The sequence below is a fragment of the Centruroides vittatus genome, unplaced genomic scaffold (genome assembly GCF_030686945.1).
Source record: "Centruroides vittatus isolate TY-2023 unplaced genomic scaffold, ASM3068694v2 contig_439, whole genome shotgun sequence".
NCBI lineage: Eukaryota > Metazoa > Arthropoda > Arachnida > Scorpiones > Buthidae > Centruroides > Centruroides vittatus.
In genome coordinates this window covers 2182414-2202160 of record NW_027122239.1, presented here as the reverse complement: position 1 = coordinate 2202160, position 19747 = coordinate 2182414, and the positions used below count along the sequence as shown (strand labels likewise).

The window sequence follows — 19747 nt, the reverse complement described above, 5'->3', positions numbered from 1 at the left end:
TAATATCATAACCTTTGAGAGATTTCCAATTTTGTAAGTAGCTTTTCCTTCCCTTTCCGAATGTATTAAAAGCATTTTTTTTTTTTCGTTTAAATTCCTAAACGAATAAAAATATTCGTTCAATCATAAATTTGTTTTAAAAAAGTAATATATAATGATATTATAATCGCATATTTTATCTAAAAAAATATAAGGAAAAGAGTTAAATAAGTAATAATAATTATATGTCAAAATAAAATGGAACTTTTCTAAATTATTGGAGTGCCTTAAAATGTATATAATTCAAGTTCCATTAAAAAATAGCTGAAAATTTTACAATTTCAAGTGTTGTAATGCTCCATCATGACTATAATGTTACGAGCTAGTAAAGCGGATTTTAAATTTCGCTTTCTATACTTATACGGTTTAAAAGATCCAAGTTTAAGCTTGGAATTTTTATAAAAATCCAAAAATTAATATAAGGCCTCATAAATATTAAAATCCATAAATATCGACTGCGGTCTAAGAGAAAATCTACATATAATGAAAAGGAAGGAATTTTTATAAAGCTGTGGTATTATTCCTTAAGTATTAATGAAGGCACGAGATGGGTGAAAAGACGAAAACCATTTACAGTCAAAATGTAATAAAATCGTGTAAAGGATATGCATTTCATAATACTTGAGAGCAGCTAAAGGGGGACTCAATATTACGCTTCGAGCTACAAAAATCAATGTATTGAGTAAACAGTGGCATGTATTGATTGAAGTAACTTGGGAAATTAAATTTAACCTTGACAGCTTGTTGTTAAGATACATTTCTTAATAATCTGGTATCTCTTTTGTCCGTTGGCAATATGAGATATCGGAGAAAATTATCACTGGAGTGTTTAATGAACGTTTTCTCCAGTAAAGGATTAAAACACTTCTCTACCAAATAATGATTTATTGACACAACAAATTTTTACCGAAAACTTACACTTTCTTTATATATATATATATATATATATATTATATCATCGTCACTATAGACGTCTTCGATATTTTAGTTGTGTAATTACTTAAAATTACTTTTATTCTTTAAATTATTTAATCCCTGATTAGATAATTTATAATCAATAATTCTTTACGTGACGTGCGGAAAAAATATTAAAAAAATTGATCGATATTTTAAGTATAAAAACAATATATTAATTAATCAAATATTTAAATATTAAATCAATATATATATTTTTTTAATGTTAAAAAGTTACCAATAAAAGTTGAAATTTATAAAACGAAGGCGAATTTTATTTATTTTTAAGCATTTAGATTGATTACTCGTTAATTTTGCGTTTAATCAGTGCTTTGTACGTGTTAATTTTTCGAATAAATCAAGCGGAAAAATATTTTTTAAAAAAACGTTTTTCGATCGATAATTATTTTAATTTAACGAAACTGAAGCCGAGATTCGTAATTTAAATATTTCATTAAGTTATCAGCATTAAAATATTTACAATGTCATCGGATAAATATTTGAATTTTCATTATTTAATCAATGGAATTCGTAAAATTTAAAGTATCTTTTAGTTAAAATCACATTAAAATTTTGAAAACTGATGAAGTTTAATATTATTTTTCCTAAATAAATTATATTGTAAAATGCATTACTGGATAGAAATTATTTATTAAAGTAGCGTTATGGTGAATTTTTCCATCTCGGTGAAGGAAGGAGAGTATTGGTTCGGTGTTGACACTCCCTGCACTTGCGATTATATGACAGACCTAACTCAAGCTGTCACTATATTAGGACGACATCTAATATATCTCTCTATATCCTTCGACTGAAAATTTACGACTCTAACAGAAAAAAAAATATCGTCTCTGTCCCCGGGAGGGTTAGTACGATGTGTAAAGAAAGGAAATTCCTTCCACTCCTACACCTTTTTCAGTTGGTTCGATAGATAAGGTAGAAGGATATCAAAGTCAAGCCTAGTTTTGGTTGGAAAATGTCGAATATTACGACTCGATTATTATCGATCTGGGTAGAAAATAAGAGACTTTTCAAGATGCAAAGAAGTTTTTCTACAGAAAAAGCAAAGGTCTATTGTGATTTAAGTATTTGATCTTCCATACACGTCATTTCGGAGGAAATTTAGAGTATTTTTTTCAAGTAAAAATGGCCGTATTATAAATATAGTCATCTACGAATACGCGGGCTTATACATAAAGAATAAATAACATTATAAAATAAGTGTGCATTTAGTAATAAAATAGGATATTCAGTTTCGGTAAGACACTAATTAGAAGACATATTTGACATAGATCTTTAATTGAAAAACATTTAACTAAACTTTAAATGTAGACTCGTTGGCATATAATAGATATGACATTAAACAGTAAGCATATTTTATCAGGTTATGAGGCTAATTACACCATGTTTTTATTAATATTAATACATCTTACTAGTGATAGTTAACATTTAGGCTTATATTCTCGTCGTCATGATTGATCATTTCTGTTATAAATAACTGAAAAGTGAACCTAATAAATGTAATTTACCATTTTGGGATCTTGGTCTCGGTATTGTACTTTACACTATATTAATTTTTACGTTCACGCAGGTTTGCCTTCCATTCTCTTTTACACACAAACTAAAATTATACTTCTGAATTAATCACGCTCGTCATACAAACCCACAGATTTTTATTTGCGTATAAAATTCAATATTACACTTAGACATAATTAATAAACTACACTAAAATATGCCTACATAAAGAAATTTATGTATAAACCTACAAGGAACTTTCTTTAATTAAGTAACGAATTTAATAATGTACAAAATACAATTATTGAATTTAATTTTTAAAAAATTCCTGTAAATAATTTTATTAATACAGTTTGTGTTAATTTAATGGATAGGCTGTACAACAAAATATAACTAAGTAATACTTTCTTTACGTTTTGAAATATTATACAACTTTTTATGTTGTCAACGAAAATAAGTTAATTATTGTAATTTCTATAGCTATAGGCCTAATACAATCGAAGATATATTGTAGGCTATATATATATATATTTTTTTTTTAATTCTTCTCTAATTTTATAAATTACTTCTTACTAAATTATATAAGAAATTTAGTTGGAAAAATCTGTATAATTATTTAAACATGCTTAAATTACTCGTAAAATCTGATTTCATTTATTAAATACCACATAGTATAAAATGCTTGAGCTTTAAAAAACACGCAAAATTCATCGATTTAACTTTAATGCTTCCAATTTATATAAGAAATTTACGAATTCTTCTATTTTTTAAAATAATATCTTTCTAAATGACTAGAAATAAATAAGCATAAATTTTAAGAGGAATCTAGAACTTAAAGAGTAATTAATCTATAGCTTTGATGCCATTAAAAAGTGTCATTTTTAAATGGAAACATTTTTACATCTATCTCCGGACTTATCTGCAGGTGTGTGACGATATAAGTCTATTTAGGCCTATAAGCCATTATAAAGGTTTAGAAGGTTAAATCAAAGTTTCTCAATAAAAAAAAAATCGAGTTATAAAAGCAGATTTATCAAGTAAATCTATCAACATAATGGTTTGAAACAATGTGTGGGTTCATATAAACTCATAAAAATCATTTTAACTTCGCCGAATATTTGAACTTGCGTGAGTTAATCGAATCTGAAGTTCGTTTAGCGAATGCCTTTCGCAACATTGATCCGAATAAAATGTGTTCGTGACGTTTTAAAACCGTTTTTATTTGTGTGTGTGTCTAATTCACATCATATCTTTTAACCTCCAGGGAATGTTCCTTAGTTTATCTAGCTATCACCGACAGTGATAATAAACTAGATTACCGCAGTCGTATTGGAATGCAGCATTTCTGTCTTTAACAAGGACCGCATTTACTCGTGTACACCCCAGTCTATATATAAGGACAATGTTCTCTTCTACTGACGTTTCAACTCTTATGAATTCTTTGTTTGTCTAATGAAAGAAACCAATTGCTCTAAGCTATCATTTTTATAATATTGCTAATTAATTTTTTTTACTTTTCGTGATTTAGTTCTCATTGTCTACGGTACAGATTTAAGGAAAAAGTTCTAAAATATGATTTTATTAAGCAAAATAATAGTTAAGTTATTACGACAGCCATTATCGTAAATTAGGTAGTATTCAAATAAGTTCTTTTTCGCTTAATATTTAAGACGTCCTTTGATAATTTGCCGAATTTAACGAAATTAATAAATAATCTGCATTTCAAAGGGACTATTTACAAAAATACCCATCGGTTTAAATGCTTTTAATGCAGTATGCAAAGAGATAGAAAGGGACAAACAAGAGAACAAATTAGATGGGTTATAGAGCTTTAGTAAAGAGAGAAGTAAATAGTGGTACCGGCATGCTTTGAACAAACATTTCAGAGATTCGAGAGTTGAAGTGGTCTTATATTATCCCCATTGCTGATTCAAGTGCGATTAATTGCAATTCTGTTATTGGAGATGCAGTAGGTGTTAGTTTAGAGGGTCTTTTACGGAAGTATCTTGGTTATAACTCCACACAAACATTTTCTATTTACTTTTTGGTGCGGTGTTTGCATAGCCTTTACCTTTAATAATGAAAGATACATAAAATTTATCTATATAGCATTAGCTAAAAATATATTTTCTATTTATTAAAGATTTTAAATAGGAAATTCTAATATTTGTTACCGAAAGTTTTGTATAGATCTTTAAAATTTATATAGAGGCCTATTTAGGTTATAATATAAACCTTGCTAGAGATAAATAGAATTGATATCGTTTCTTTTTTTAATTTTAGGTATATTCCACTTCGTGATTACACGTTCCTTATGAATAAATATGATAATTACTTCTTATAGGTGAATATATTATAATATTTAGGTCTACTTTAATAATTATATCGATATGATAAATTAGGCAAATTTCCAAAACAATCTCTTTAAATATATCGAAGATTTCCTATCAAAATAGATATAAATACAGGCCTGTGTACTGAAGGTTGTTTTGTTTAGCTTTGATCGAAGCACAGCTGACGAATAAGTCCTTACAAAATTGACTCGATATCAGTTATGAAAAATTCATCCCTTCCAAGATGAAGTTCTTTAATATGATTTGATTTTCTTCTTGCATGCTAATTATTCCTCCCTGATTAAATTTATTTAATATCTGGTGCAATATATCCAAATGGCTGAACAGTTTTCTATCTCGTAACTACATCACCGTACGTCAGATGGTCCCATTCTGTCAACCGATACTTACAAGTTTGTCTAGCGTTAAAATTTTCTGTCACCTTTCGGTGACATACTAAGATGGATGGATGCCGGTCCAACTTACAACAAACTTTGGTCACTTAACAATTGCAACATCTTCAAACGCATTCCCTACAGATTTCGTGTAGTATCAGCTATTTTAAGATTTTTAATATAACATGCGATCTTTTAGTTTTATTAAATCTGCATTCTAAATCCAATATTCTTATTCCTTAAGGAGAAAAATTGGATGACGTGGTAATTTCACTAAGGAAATTTTGCCTTTAAATTTAGAAAATACAAATTTTAAAATGAAGACGATTTAAGATATTTTCCTACTTCTTCCCTCTTTGAAATTTACTGTTTTATAGTTCTCTTCCCCCTACCTTTAGGGGGTTAGAAAAAAGAGAAGCGAAAAGCCTAGAGGGTGAAGTGCACGAAGAACGAATCACCATTTTAAGGGCGATTTGATGATTGTTAGAGTCCTAGTCACTGTTCGGGTAAGCAGGAAATTGCCAGGAAATTCACCTTGCAGAGGCGTCACCTGTCCAAAACAGGCAACCGAAATTGTATAGGCCTAGTATAGATAGTACGATAATCGAGCCCCATCTTTTGAATTAATGATTTGGGTGTACAAATTAATATTAAAGAGTACCGTGTGTTTGTTTTAACATGCAGAATTTTTATTATAACATAAAGTCTGTTATCTTTTGACCTCTTTCGTTCTATTCTGTGTCGTTGCGTGTGTCAGACCAACACAAATGGGCGGGTTGAACGATTGTGGTTAGTGTGCTGAACAAACTGTTGTTATAGGTTATCTCGATTGAATATAACCTACCGAACGTTGTACGACATCATGAAATTATAGTTTGTGTAAATAAATAAACTATGTAGGTATATATTTTTCTCTGTAAAAGCATTGAAGGGAAGCCAGGTGATAAAAGTAATTCGATTAAAGCTAAAAAGTCAATTTAATTTTTCGGAAATTCGAATCTCTTGTATATTATTTATAAATTATAATTTTATTTTTAACCTTAACCCGCTTATTTACAGCATTTATCGTGCATACGATACGTATTATTTACGAATTAAAATCCAATTCTGAAGACCTGAAATACGTTAAAGTTCTATAACTACAAGTGGATTTAATAGACGAAGCATCCATAATTCTTCCAAATTTCAGTAAATAACTAAGTCCTAGTTTTACTTGATTTAAAACCTATTTAAAAACTAGGCTTTTAGGATATTTTCAACAGGTTTAACTTGTTATGACCTATTTGTAAAATTTTCTTTAAAGTTTTTAATTTATTTGATGTATTTCCAATACAGTGTAGTAGATTTGGAAACCTGTAATTACGCTTGGAGTTTCGGAAATTTTTTTGAAAAATGGTCAATTGATCAATTTTAAAAGATACTATAAACAGTTTAAGATGTTAAGAAACAAAAGAATTATGTTTTAATAATAGACTTATCCGTAATTAATCATATATACCCGGTCATCTTAATTGTAGACTAAAGTCTTTTATAAAATTCAATTTTACATTTTTTCAATCTGTAGATTATAAACTAGTATAAATTTTTTATTAATACAAACAATTAGATTAAAATCAGTGTCTACAAAACTGACACATTAATTAGTTGGAGAAGAGAGAAAGAGAGCCTATACTATGCCCCAGGATGTAAATTGGATTCTGTACATTGGGGTTACTTCTGTGCTTAATTACAGAGTAACAATACAGATATGTCTGGGAAATGAAGAGGGGTGAGAGGGGAAGAGCGAAACAATCCATGAACAATAATTATGACTTTAATTGGGCCAAATATCAGAGACTCTATTAAAATATCATCTATTTACAGGTGAAGAAGGTTGAAGTAATGTTGAAATGGTTTACAGAAAAAGAATGCATTTATATCGATCCGGTATATGTTTTAAGATGGGAATTTTGTAAGTAAATTTGTAAGTATAAAATATATATATTTTTTAAATTTTAAATCTTGTTTTAGTTAAAAGATAAAATATTGAAATTTATGAAGATTATTAGATTACGAACCAAGAAATTAAATGGCGATAAAAAATTGTAATAAAGAAAAATATTTAAACTCGAAAGTGTAACGTGCTTTAGATAATAAGTCTGTTTATTGTTTAATATTATTAAATAAACACTCCATCCACTTTTGAATTTTTGTTGAAACAGCACTTGAAATTGTTAAATATAGCAGAGTAATAGATTTTGTTGTGTCTTTAATTTTATTATACATTGTTATTTACAATGAACAATGTGAAATTTGACACCTATTCATTTATAAAAATTCTGTTTTGATATTTAAGATCCAAATTGAGATATTTGAAAATTTCTTTTTTCTACTCTTTTGCTTCGGATGTTGCAATATTTCATGTCATATTTTTAATTAAAGAAAATATAAATGGATGCGGTAGATAAGTTACAGACATATATTTAAATTAGCATAACAAGCTAATAAAATATTTTGCAAATAAACAGTGTTAACACTTGAAAATTGAGGAGTGGTAGGTGCAATAGATTAGGTATCAGTATCCAATTTTCTATCTATTTTTATGAGGTTTTAATGTATGCTTCAGTAACAACACACGAGTTTATAGTGGGTGATATTTGTATAGGATTGATATAGGCCTATTTTGACCAAGTAGTAGGACTTTTATGACCTCTACACCACGTTAGGAGATAAGAGAATCTGTCTTGAGCCTAATAACCTTACTCAAAACAAGTTTGGTGAAGGCTAACTTTAACTATTTTTTATTTTATATCACTTTTTTATATCCGAAAAGGGATAAATATACAGAGACGTTATAAACGCGTGCCGTAGACAAAAATGAAGTGGCTAGTAAATCGATATATATATTTATTTATATATATATACATATATATAAATGACTATGTGTTAAATTAACAGTTATGTTTAAAGGTAACACGACACAGGTTAAGTTCAGCTACTCGAACGTACCGGGAGCAAAGTTTACATTAGGAGCTATACATTTATAATACAAACTCGGCAATTAGTTCAAACATAACTTTACTACATGTGGGCGGTTTTTGACGGCGCGAGTGTCGACTAGACATTGTTCCAAAGTTTACTCGTAATAAAAACGTGCACGTTTCCGTATATTAACGCTAGTAAAAGAGCAATATACGGAACGGTACTCGACTACGTTATTATTTTTAGAATAATAAGCAGAAGGGCCCGTTCAGCTGGGAGCGTGTAGTGCCGTGTGTACCTGCGGACTGCTACGATAAATACCGGGTGAACCGGACGGAGAATGCCGCAGGCTTACACCAACTCTCCCATCGCCTTTGTCAGACCATCCCGATAATCGATACAAACTTTTGCTTTAGTGGGACTTAAAATTTGCTATACAAACCCCCCTCGGCTTCATTCACTTAAGGTTATATACGATAGAAAATTCCACACTTACCTATCATCGTAAGCGAAATCTGCGTTGAGTGTGTTCCAGTATAGTAGAGATGACATTCCAACCACCATCAATACCACAACATATTCCATGTTGTCTAGTTTGTGACCAGCCAGAGTATGGCTCGACGGTTCTTTTTCCCGTCGCCACTGCGCACGCGCACTTCGTCCAGGCATACAAACGACTGTCATGTACAGGATAACCAATCAGGTTTGTTTAGCGATGACGCCCTAAAAAGATAGAACCACTTGCATTAGAAGATATATGTGACGTCGTGGACCATCTCACAGCTGTATATAGCAGAAAGACTAATTTAATAGCTTACAACTAGTAAACTAAGTAACTAAGCTCCGACGCTACGGTTTTTCTTTCATTATCCATCTAAATTTTTTTGCTCCAACAACCTGCTTTTTTCATATCAAGTAACTTATAAATATATATATATTTTTTTCTATTTGTGCTATATATTATTATATAATTTTCTTAATATATGTATATTTTTTCTTATTTTACAGATATAAAAAAAATTTAATTTTAACATTTTCTTAAGCGACACAGAAGGTAATTTATAACAGCATATTTTATAATTTATCCATTAAAATATATATATATATATATATATATATATATTTAGCTATTAAGAATAATGTGGCAAAATAATTAAATTTTAACTTTATTAGTGTAAATAAGAAGAAAAAGAAATAGTCTAATGTATATTTAGATAGAATTATTTTAAAACAAGTTATACATAGAAAAAAATATATATATTTTAAATTTATTCTTTAATAAAACATGTCATTTGTATTTGAGTCTTTGTGTTTCAAGTTTGATTAATATCATAAATCCAGTTTGGCTATCAATATCTCAATTGAAAAACAAAAATGACAGATGACAGCCTTATTAAGTTGCTTCAGAACAGCTGGAGGAATAGGTACATCTACTTGATAGGTAAGTGAACTAATTGACTAACAATAATATTTATATATTTAATTATAAAATTTTAAGATAAATTTTTTATACTTTAGTTTTTTTCGTTTAAAAAAAACATACCTTTATGATTCCTAAACCTCGAAATTTTTATTGTTATAAATATATATAGATACGCATAGTTACATAATAAATTAAAGTTATGATTCTTACACAGGGGAGAGAGAGAGAGAGAGAGAATGAAAAAAAGGATTTAAAAAGTAGTGTGGGTGGTTCAGAGTTTTTAATATTCTGTTGAGGGATGGTCTGCGATTTACGACCTCAATTATTTCAGTGAAAAGTAATTTGGGATTTTCCTTCGAGAGATCACTTAATGCTAGTTTTACAAACTGGGATATCGTTAGCTGATTTCATGTCATTTCTTCGTGATAAAGTTGAAAATTTTCTTCTCGAATGAGTATAATTAGTCGCAGATGATAAGTTTGCTTTATAATGTTCTATTAAGAGGTATAAACGCGAGCTTGTGTAGGTATTTGTGAAGAAAAATATTTATAAATGTGGCTAAATTATTAATGATATTTATACCTTATATGGTCTCTCCTTAGCTAAAAGGAAAATAATAATTAGATATTCCAAAGAAGGATTATGATAGGTTAGAATTTAGCTAGAGGGTTGAATCTAAAGTTGGAAGTTGTGTATAGACTAGGCCTAATAAGTGAGATTAGACTTGTAAGAGGTTGTACCAAATGTAAATAAGAATATAATGATAAATTAGACAATGTATAAAAACTTATCAAAAGTAGTAATTAAATTATCCGCTTATATTTAGAAAATAATAAACTAAACCATTTATAAAGTTAATGAAGGGAGATGATAATAAAATTTGGGGAGAAAATCGCTGTAATGCTTTCTTACCCAAAAATATGAAAAAATTAAAAAGTGAAGAATTTAAATGGAATGTTGAAACATATATATGATGTTTTTTCCAAATTCCATTTAATTAGATATCAACACAAAGACGATGCTTTTCTTTTCTCATCTTATCTTCAATTCATTGTCCCAAAAGATATAAAAAAAGGATCCTTCTTAATACGAACTGGGTCTATTTTGCATTTTTGTTTAACATCAACCATTTCCTATCGTTTAACGATCTCTAAAATTTAACAACGAATAGAAACGTTCCTTAATAAATCAATCTATTTTCGGTTCTCCACTCAAATTACTTCATAGAAGATAGTGGCTGAAAAATGAAATATTCTCATAAAAGTGTCGTTTCGAAAAATATAATAATAATAATAATAATATTTTTGTCGAATTCTCGACTCCAAACATACTCCTGACAAAAAGAATTTGTTAGGCAATTACCAAATTGACAACCCACACATTTTAGCAGGAGTTAAGTAGCAAAATAAGGGGGCAAATTAGCGTAGATCCTTACAATTAAAGCACACAAAAAAAGAGACTGGTGAAAGAGCGGGGCACGTCATCGAGACTTAAATTTAATCTAGTCCCGTTAGAAAAGGAAAAAAAAAAAGAAGAAATGTTTGTTAAAAGTTTCCGACCTTATGTTACCCAACAATAAGTCAATGGGAAGTTACGAAGCCATCAACCCTAATTACTGGACAGGACGGCAGCTGCACACTTGACACATCTGTCCACCGGATTTATCGAAGGTAGTAGAGGTTCACAAAGCTGTCCTCCTCGTGACAGCTGGTCCGTTCCTAATATTCTTATACAATACTGTCTCTTTTATTGCTTGTATGTTTTCTATGAGGATGGACAGAAGAAATTCTCGGATATTTAATGTTTTACGATTCTGCATCCGATCCATTTTGAATTTGCAAACTTGCACATTTTACGTCGAGTACTAATGCGTGCTTTCGAAAATATGAATACGATGCGCATTTTTCTCGAAGGATGAGAGAGATTTTATGGCGAATGTTACTGTTATTTTGGTTAGGATATTGCAAATTTTATCGTGATGTTCCCGATCATGCATTAAACGAAATTTTTTTTTTTTTTAGTACATACTTCGGTCATTCATAATAGGATAATATGATAAAGTTAATATTGCACTCTCGGTCTTACGATTATATTGATTTCACTCCACATAAATTTCGCCAGAATTTAACTTAAATATATTTTTTCACTCCTTTTTTTTCTTCTTCAAAATATTTAGAGGTATTATTTACAGTTAGGTTAACTCCAAATATTAATATATCAGAAAAATTCCTATTATAAAAAGTTAAAAAAAAAAATAAAATAAAAAATCTCGTGCATTGTCTGAAAATTGGCGTTTGATAAAATAACATAAAAAAATAATAATAGAATAAATTTGGCAATGATTTTTCTCCGATGCGCCCGTTGAAAAAATATATAAAATTCCTATACTACATCCATTTCGAAATTTATAAAATAATAACAGCATAAAAAAATGTCAAGTTCTACACAAGCCTATATTTTAGATCTGTGCTTTTGCCATCTTTTAATCAAATAAAAATTTTATCAAAACTTCAAGAAAGAAGAAAAATGGTTTCGGAGGAACGAGTGAAACACGATACATAATGTTTTATCGCACCAAAATCATATTATTAACCATAATTATTTCTACCGTATCATATTACAGACATTAAAAGTCTAGAAAAGCAGAGTTCAAGCGATTGGTAAATCTGACTAGAAAATTCATAAATACTACATTAAGCTTTTCTCTTTTCATTAACTGATCATCTGTGCGAAACAGAATCTGATTAATACCCTGTCATGCTGAGTATTTTCGACACAACTAACAAAAGGCATGTCGAGTAATGAGGACGAAGTAATTTATGAACACTTTAGCTGGCTTACTGTGTTAACCAACCACCAATGGTGAATAACCTTTAGTTTATATTAACCCTTAACCTTTTACAAGATTCTTTCAATGACAGATCATTCATTCTATTTCATAATTTGTTTTATGCATTTGAACATGTAGGTTTTGGTACAACAGGTGCAAGTGCTGTTGATATTTGAACGTTTGTGAAACTAAAGTATGACCTTCTGCTCTTCCTTCTTAGCTTATTTTGGATTTTATAAGGAACTGTAATGCCCTGTTATCTAATACTCGTAAACTGATGATTGAAAAGTGTGCATAATATTAATTTATAATGTTAATGTAATATTTCAGCAAAAATATTCAGCATCTCTGAACTGAAAGTAGACTTTAAATGGAGTATATATATTTATATATGAATAATTAATACGATTTCATTACAGAATCACATGTTTTGGATCATTAACTTGCTTTTAATTTGCAATAATTATCGTTAAATGTCTTAAAATCTTTTGGCAAAGTTGGGATTTTATGAACAAGAAATTCAATAATTCAACTTAATCTGCTCGTTTTTTCTTTTTAAATTTTAAAATATAAAATTATTCCGTCTTAAATGTCATTAAAAATTTTTGAAAGGGAGACGAAATTTTCCATTTAAATTCTATCACAATTTGACGTGTTTTAGTTTAAATAACTTTTGATCGATATTCCAATGATTAAATGTTAGAAGAAGTGGCATAAATAATTTGAAATTTTATTTAAAAATCACTCTCAACTCTAAAGGATATCGGGACAGTTTATTCGATTTTCAATTTATTTATTGTGTGAAAATTGATACCCACATTGCACAACTTCAATATTTCAAACACAATGAAGTACTGTATGTATTTACAAAACCAGGATCTGGGTATCGACAAACAGACTTATAGTTTCGATCGCTTTCTTGAATAGAAGTCGCAGGTTTTCTCTCGTATATAGTATATATATATATGAGTGTGTGTGTGTGTGCGTGTATTCTATAAATATATAACCTATATATATTGAAAATTCTCTGGGTACCAATGGAAACTCCCAAATCATTCTAGAGCCAAAATGCCATTCAAATACTTCATATTACAATATATCGCAGATGATCTGAGGCCAATAAAAATGAAAATAACAGGTAAGTATAAGAATTCAGACTCAATTTGGCAACAAACCACCTTAAGAACATCATAAAGTGCAGTTTCATTTCAGCTAACCGAGGAAAATCCTAGGCTGTGCATCAACTGAGTTTTAGTCACGTGTGCTGCATCGATTCCTTCCCACTACTCTCTCTCTCTCTCTTTCAGCTAGAAACTTGGCCAAGTAATTTATGAGAAGGCACGAGACTAGATTTTAAACTCGGATGCTTTAAGTTGGTATGATTATGAAATGTTTTGCCACGCAGAGTAAGTGAACAGCACACTCTTCTCGCCCGCTTACATTTTCATCCTACTTTATTGATATTTATCACTGTTAATGCTTTCCCACCGAATCGAAAGCGTTAATACCACTCAACGCTTGGGCTGTTCGCCTGATATCTCATATGAAGTTAATATGAAGTTACAGTAAATTTCAGATTAATTCTCGTATTGATTTTAATACATTCAATCGGGCCCCTTGAGGTTGGAGAACTCTCTGGAGGGGATGTACCCGTTCCTGTACAAGACCCCTCAATTAAATAAATACATCCCCGATCCTTGCATAGATAACTTTTCTTTGACCCTCATAAATTAATTATTAACCAATAAAATAAAAAATGTAAAAATCCATTTAAATAGTAATTAAAGAAGGTAGGAGAAAGACGGTTGTTAGCAAAAACACAAAAGGGTGCCATTAACTCATTTATCAGTGCCATTGGTATTTATGCTCATGCGTGAAACTCTATTATTGAACTCAAAGCAACAAAATCTAAGGTTCGGGATGGTTAGTCATGCAGTCTTGGGTCACCGATCTATCACATGCACATATAAATACTAGTCAGGTACTGATTGAACAAGTCATTAACATAAGTGGCCTGTAATGTTATGTGGCCTCACGTTTGGACCGTGAACTGCTCAATAATTAATTTTGACGTCCAACACCCTATAGTTTGGGTAGAGAAAATTGTCCCGTTCACACTAATGATTCTCACGGATTGCCGTGTTATTCTACATTTCACTACAATAGATGTATTTGTTTCCATTAGAAAAAAAAATTCTGATTTAATGTATATATGATGTAGAAGGATGTAACTGGATATGTTAATATAGCTTTAATTATAAGATATTTTATTATAGGGAGGGATTACTGTAAGTAGCAAAGGATAATATTTTCACTGTGATTGAAGTTTAATGCTTAACAAATTTGAAAATCGGAATATTTTCATTCATTTTGACATTTGAATGATTGCAAATTATCCACATCTAGGCTATACACTTACAGTACATTTTTTTTTTTTACATTTATAATACACACGTAGATAAAATACTATTTAAGAAAATACACTGAAAAATTACATTATGACTTAATAAAGCTTTTTTTAAAAAAAATTATAATAATAATGTAGAATCTTGTGCGAAAAATATTTCTTTCGCTTTGTTACTGTTATGAGCAATTCCCAATTGAACAACTAAAACGGGAAAGTTATGTACTCTATAATAAGACAGAACCATACGTAGATATAGTTTATTATTTAGAGTTATATGTTTGTAAAATAAACATATTTAAATAAAACATTTTCAGCGTAGTTTTATTTTCAAAATACTGGCTTATTGCCAAAAACCTTTTTCGAATACAAGGCAACGTGGTAAGTTTTTCGCACGTTTTCATATAAATATGCAACTACAGCTTTCTTTTAAGTTGGCTTTTTTTCCCCTTTATGTCAAAGCTCATAAATATCCATAACTTTCAGCTATTGTATTGACTGTAGATGAGTCAAAAAACAGCCAACGTAAAACTAAAATGAGAAAATATTTTTCATTACTTCGTTGCACAACTCGCCAGGTTAAATCACGTGTTTCTTTACACCAAAAAATATTCTTGTATAAGGGATAAAAAAAGTCAATACACGTCTAGACTATTTCTATAGGAATTTTTGTGGATGCTGGCTGCCATATTTATTTTGAACTTCCAAGTAAAGCGTGTAATGTGCGATAAAGCGTTAGTGAATTATCTTACAGGGCTTAAGATAATTAGAGTATTATACTATTCGTATTATTATATAAATATTAGATAATTAATGCACAATAAAGGAAGGAATAGAATTATAGGATAATAAATTCCAATTGATCGGCTTATTTGATCATTCTGGGAATCCTTTATTAGCAAGCTTTATAGATTATCATACATTAACATGTATAGTTATAATCTCAACATATATATTATTGAGAATGTTAGTTATGATAATATTTTCAGAAATTTTCCATAAAAAATGCCTATCCTATTTACTTTTTTTTTTATAATGACGCGAACTCTTGTAGGATATTTCAATAATAATATAGAATTTCCCAAATTAAAGAGAAAATATTCATGTATACGAAATGAATTTTCGTTCAAGTTTGTTTACCCTTCGCCATTATAAATCGAATAAATATATCGAGAGAGTTTTAGTCCAATTACCTATTCATGAGATTTACAGAACAAGGGAAGTTGATTCCTTACGAACTCGTGTTTGGCCAAATTTCCAAACGTTTCAGACCGCAAGGATGGAAATTAGTGATGCAGCTGTTCTCAAAATGAAGGTTATATACATCTTTGATTGTTTTCCATACAATTAGCGTACATAACTGCTTTAGATTTTCCTATGTATTTACATATCCCACTTGTTTATCATTTAAATAAGTTTTCTCACTTACTGTTAAATTTTAACTAAGTAAAAGGCTATAGTCTTTTTGCTTCCTCTTTCTAATAAACCGAACACAAATTGTGCAGCTTTCAAGTTAAAATTTTCTAAAATAGCTTTCTTTTTATCCTTTTCTTTTTGATCTGTTTCGGGCTGCAGACAAAAAAAGAGGACAAAATGGCGTAATCGACTTAGATCTTCCTGTCTGAGTTCAATCTGAGAAGATTCCATTTGAAATCTTTCAAGCATTCCTCTCACGATAAGCAGCTAACCATACCTTAATTCGAATAAGACTGGCAATAAAGATATACTCGATCTCAAAATGAAGATAAAAACCAATCGAAGCTAAATAATTTTTACTTATTTATTTATTTTACTTAAGTGGAAACGAATACATAAAACGAAATTAAAAATATTATAAAATTTTCCCGGTTTGTTTTCAAAAATACTAATCCCCCCTCCTCTACCAGGAATTATCAAATGCAAATTTTCAAATTTGCCTTGAGATATTTGTGATTAAAGTTAGATCTATACTTATGATAATTTTATTATTGTCTTCATAACTGTTGACTTTATTCTTAGCTTGTAAATACTTTTTAAAAATCGATATCAATAAGCGCTTTATTCTATTTGGGTAGAGAGACAGAACAGAAGAAGACCAGAGATAGAACATTTAAAAATATTATTGACCAATAGTAAAGGATTTCATTTAAATACTTAAATGCGTAATCATCTTAGCTAAACGATTAAAAAAAATTGTCATTACTTGTCATCGTTCTCGTATTTTGAAAACGCATTGAGGTAATCGGCATTAAAAAGTGTTTAAAAGTAACATCAACGAATACATTTAAACGTTTATTGCCCTTTTACTATAATATATGTTGGACAATTATCTAACTCGAAGGAAAAAATCTATTCAAAAATGACACAATCGTTTTATATTGGAGTCTATCAACCCAATAATAATAATCCTATCAAGTGGAGTTATCGCCATTGCTCACTAAATTAACCAATTATAATTTGACTAATTATTTATCTATTTTCTAATTAATCGATTGCGATAAATGTCGTAGAGGTCTTTGTATTAATAATTTATAACTTATACTGTTTTGTTGTGAGTTTATTCATTTTTACTCACTCCTATTGATCTGGTACCGCGTTAACATCTTGAAAACATATAAGGATTTTTTAAATTTTATTTATGTTACTTTAAATTTTCGTTAAAAAGGAACTAAGGGAGAAATTTTTTGCAACGTGTTAAAGTGTATGTCAAAAAATTGAAAATATCATAAGAACTTGACGTAGGTTTCCACGGTTACAACACTTTCTACCCCGATCTTTTCTTTATATGTATTTATTCGAAAACTTTAATAAGTTTTAATCAAATATTATACATATATACATATATGGATACATGTAAACTCTTACAAATTCAATAGTAAATAATAAGAAAAACTAGATATTAAGTTTAAAATAATATATAATTTTAAATCAAAAAATAGTGGAAAACACACGTTTCAATATATGGTCAAATAAATTCTGTTTAAAATTTTGATAAAAATGATTGTTGAATAACATAAAGTGTATATAAAAAGGTTATATTTTACTGACATTTGCAATTAAATGAGATTTTCTATCTGTCATTCTCATACACCGATGTCAGCTGCACTTGAAATGCATTGTCAGTGTTACACAGTCAGAAACAATGTGATATCAAAAGGTAATATAAAACGACAATTTATATATATATATATAAACAGTACATTTTTGCTTCCTTCAACATTTCTAAACCCCTCTCGGCTCTTTTAAAATATCTTAATTTTAACTAAAAATAGTTTTATAAATAATAGTCCTTAAAATAGTACAAAAAAAAATTATTTTTAAAAATCATTAATTCCTCAAAGTTTCTTTAAAAATCCTTTTAAAAAATCTCCAATTCATTTCAAAATCCCTTTAAAATCCCAAATTCTTTTTTAAAAATTTCCCTAAAAATCACATAATAATTTAAATTTAAATAATAGATAGGTCACAGAATTCATTACGTAATAAAAGTATTTGAATTATAAACTAACTAATAAAAAATTTACAGAATTATAATTATATTATGTTAACCTTCTAATAAATTAAACTAATAAAGTTGGAGTCGCCATCATGTATAAATGTGTTAAAGCAACTCCGATTGGTAGTACGGGTTAGACGTTAAAATCATTATATATTAATGAATAAAACGGCAAAACGAATTTAATAATTAAACGATTACATATGATATAACGGATGAAAAATAAATAAAATATCAACGCGGCTATTTATAAATATATCATTGGCTACAATATATATATATATATAAGTCCTAATGAGAATTCCATTACGGATGACGTCACGAATAAAGCCGTATCAAAAGAAATATAAGAAAAGGAATAAAATCAAAAAATATTCCTTCGCTTCTCAGCTTGTATTGATGCAGGAGATGCCAACATATATAAGGGGTCTAGAGTATAAGAATTCGAAAAAGAGAAACAGAAAGATCATTCTGCTGCAACAAATGACTTTTCTCTTGCAGTATCTTTGCTTTCATTCCATCTTCCTGCTTGCCACGAGAGGGGATGGATCGTTATGGCATCTACAGTACGAAGTCCACTATAGCGACCTCATACGTCATCGGTCTTATACGTTTTCTATCCCCTCTTGGTTTCCTGATTCCGGTCAAACTATCCACAGCTACTTATTGATCTATACAATATACGTTTTTAATGACTTCCATCTATATAAATAAGTTCTATTTACGTATCTTTTCCTTTCATCGCCAGAGAATTGTAATATGAAAAGAATCAAAATATACGTTTTTTTTTTAAAAAAAAAAGAAAATAAAATTTAATTAAAATAGAAATTTGAATTGTATTTCCGCTTCGTTGGACGAGTTTTAATTATATTCTACGTATGATTGGTTCGTTTAAATAATAATACACGTCCGATTGGACGTATTTCATCGACGTGTGACGTTATTACCCACCAATAATATGGTTATGAAATCGATTACAAAAGACGAATCGTCTACTAACTCTTCGTCTTCCATTGGATGATTTGAAATATGATTTCACGTTCGATTGGCAGTTTTATTACTCAATCTCGATGTCATTTTAAATTTTCACCAATCATTCTAATTAAAAACTTTACACGTGTACTAAAAAACTATCCAATTAGCAATTTGTTTATTCGATCGATCCGAGTCTAATGCAGAAATAAAAAAGAAAGATGAAACAAGTAAAAGGAAACTTTTTTTTTTTTAATTGGAAAAAATATATATAAAATTTTAAAAAATTTAACTTAAATTAAAGTTATAAAATATTCAAATTAAATTTCTAAAATTATCACAATTATGCAAATAAATTTATTTTAATTTAATTTTTTCCCCCTTCTTCTTAAAATTAAAAATTAATTTCGATCACGTGAGATGGACCTTTTTTTTAACCTTAAATTTCT

General features: G+C 29.1%; 1 protein-coding gene and 1 long non-coding RNA gene across 2 annotated transcripts in view; one reads left to right on the top strand and one right to left on the bottom strand.

The window, feature by feature from the left end:
• Tmtc2 (Transmembrane O-mannosyltransferase targeting cadherins 2) overlaps positions 1 to 8878 on the bottom strand; it is a 74375-nt gene extending 65497 nt beyond the window's left edge. The window contains exon 1 of the mRNA XM_067272443.1: positions 8691 to 8878. Within this exon, the coding sequence (XP_067128544.1) occupies positions 8691 to 8878 (188 nt within the window). The remainder of the gene's footprint in view (positions 1 to 8690) is intronic.
• Positions 8879 to 8912: 34 nt separating this feature from the next.
• The window catches only part of LOC136977025 (uncharacterized), a 60657-nt gene continuing 49822 nt past the window's right edge, over positions 8913 to 19747 (top strand). The window contains exons 1-3 of the long non-coding RNA XR_010881019.1: positions 8913 to 9109; positions 9203 to 9248; positions 9513 to 9635. This is a non-coding gene — a long non-coding RNA (uncharacterized lncRNA). The remainder of the gene's footprint in view (positions 9110 to 9202; positions 9249 to 9512; positions 9636 to 19747) is intronic.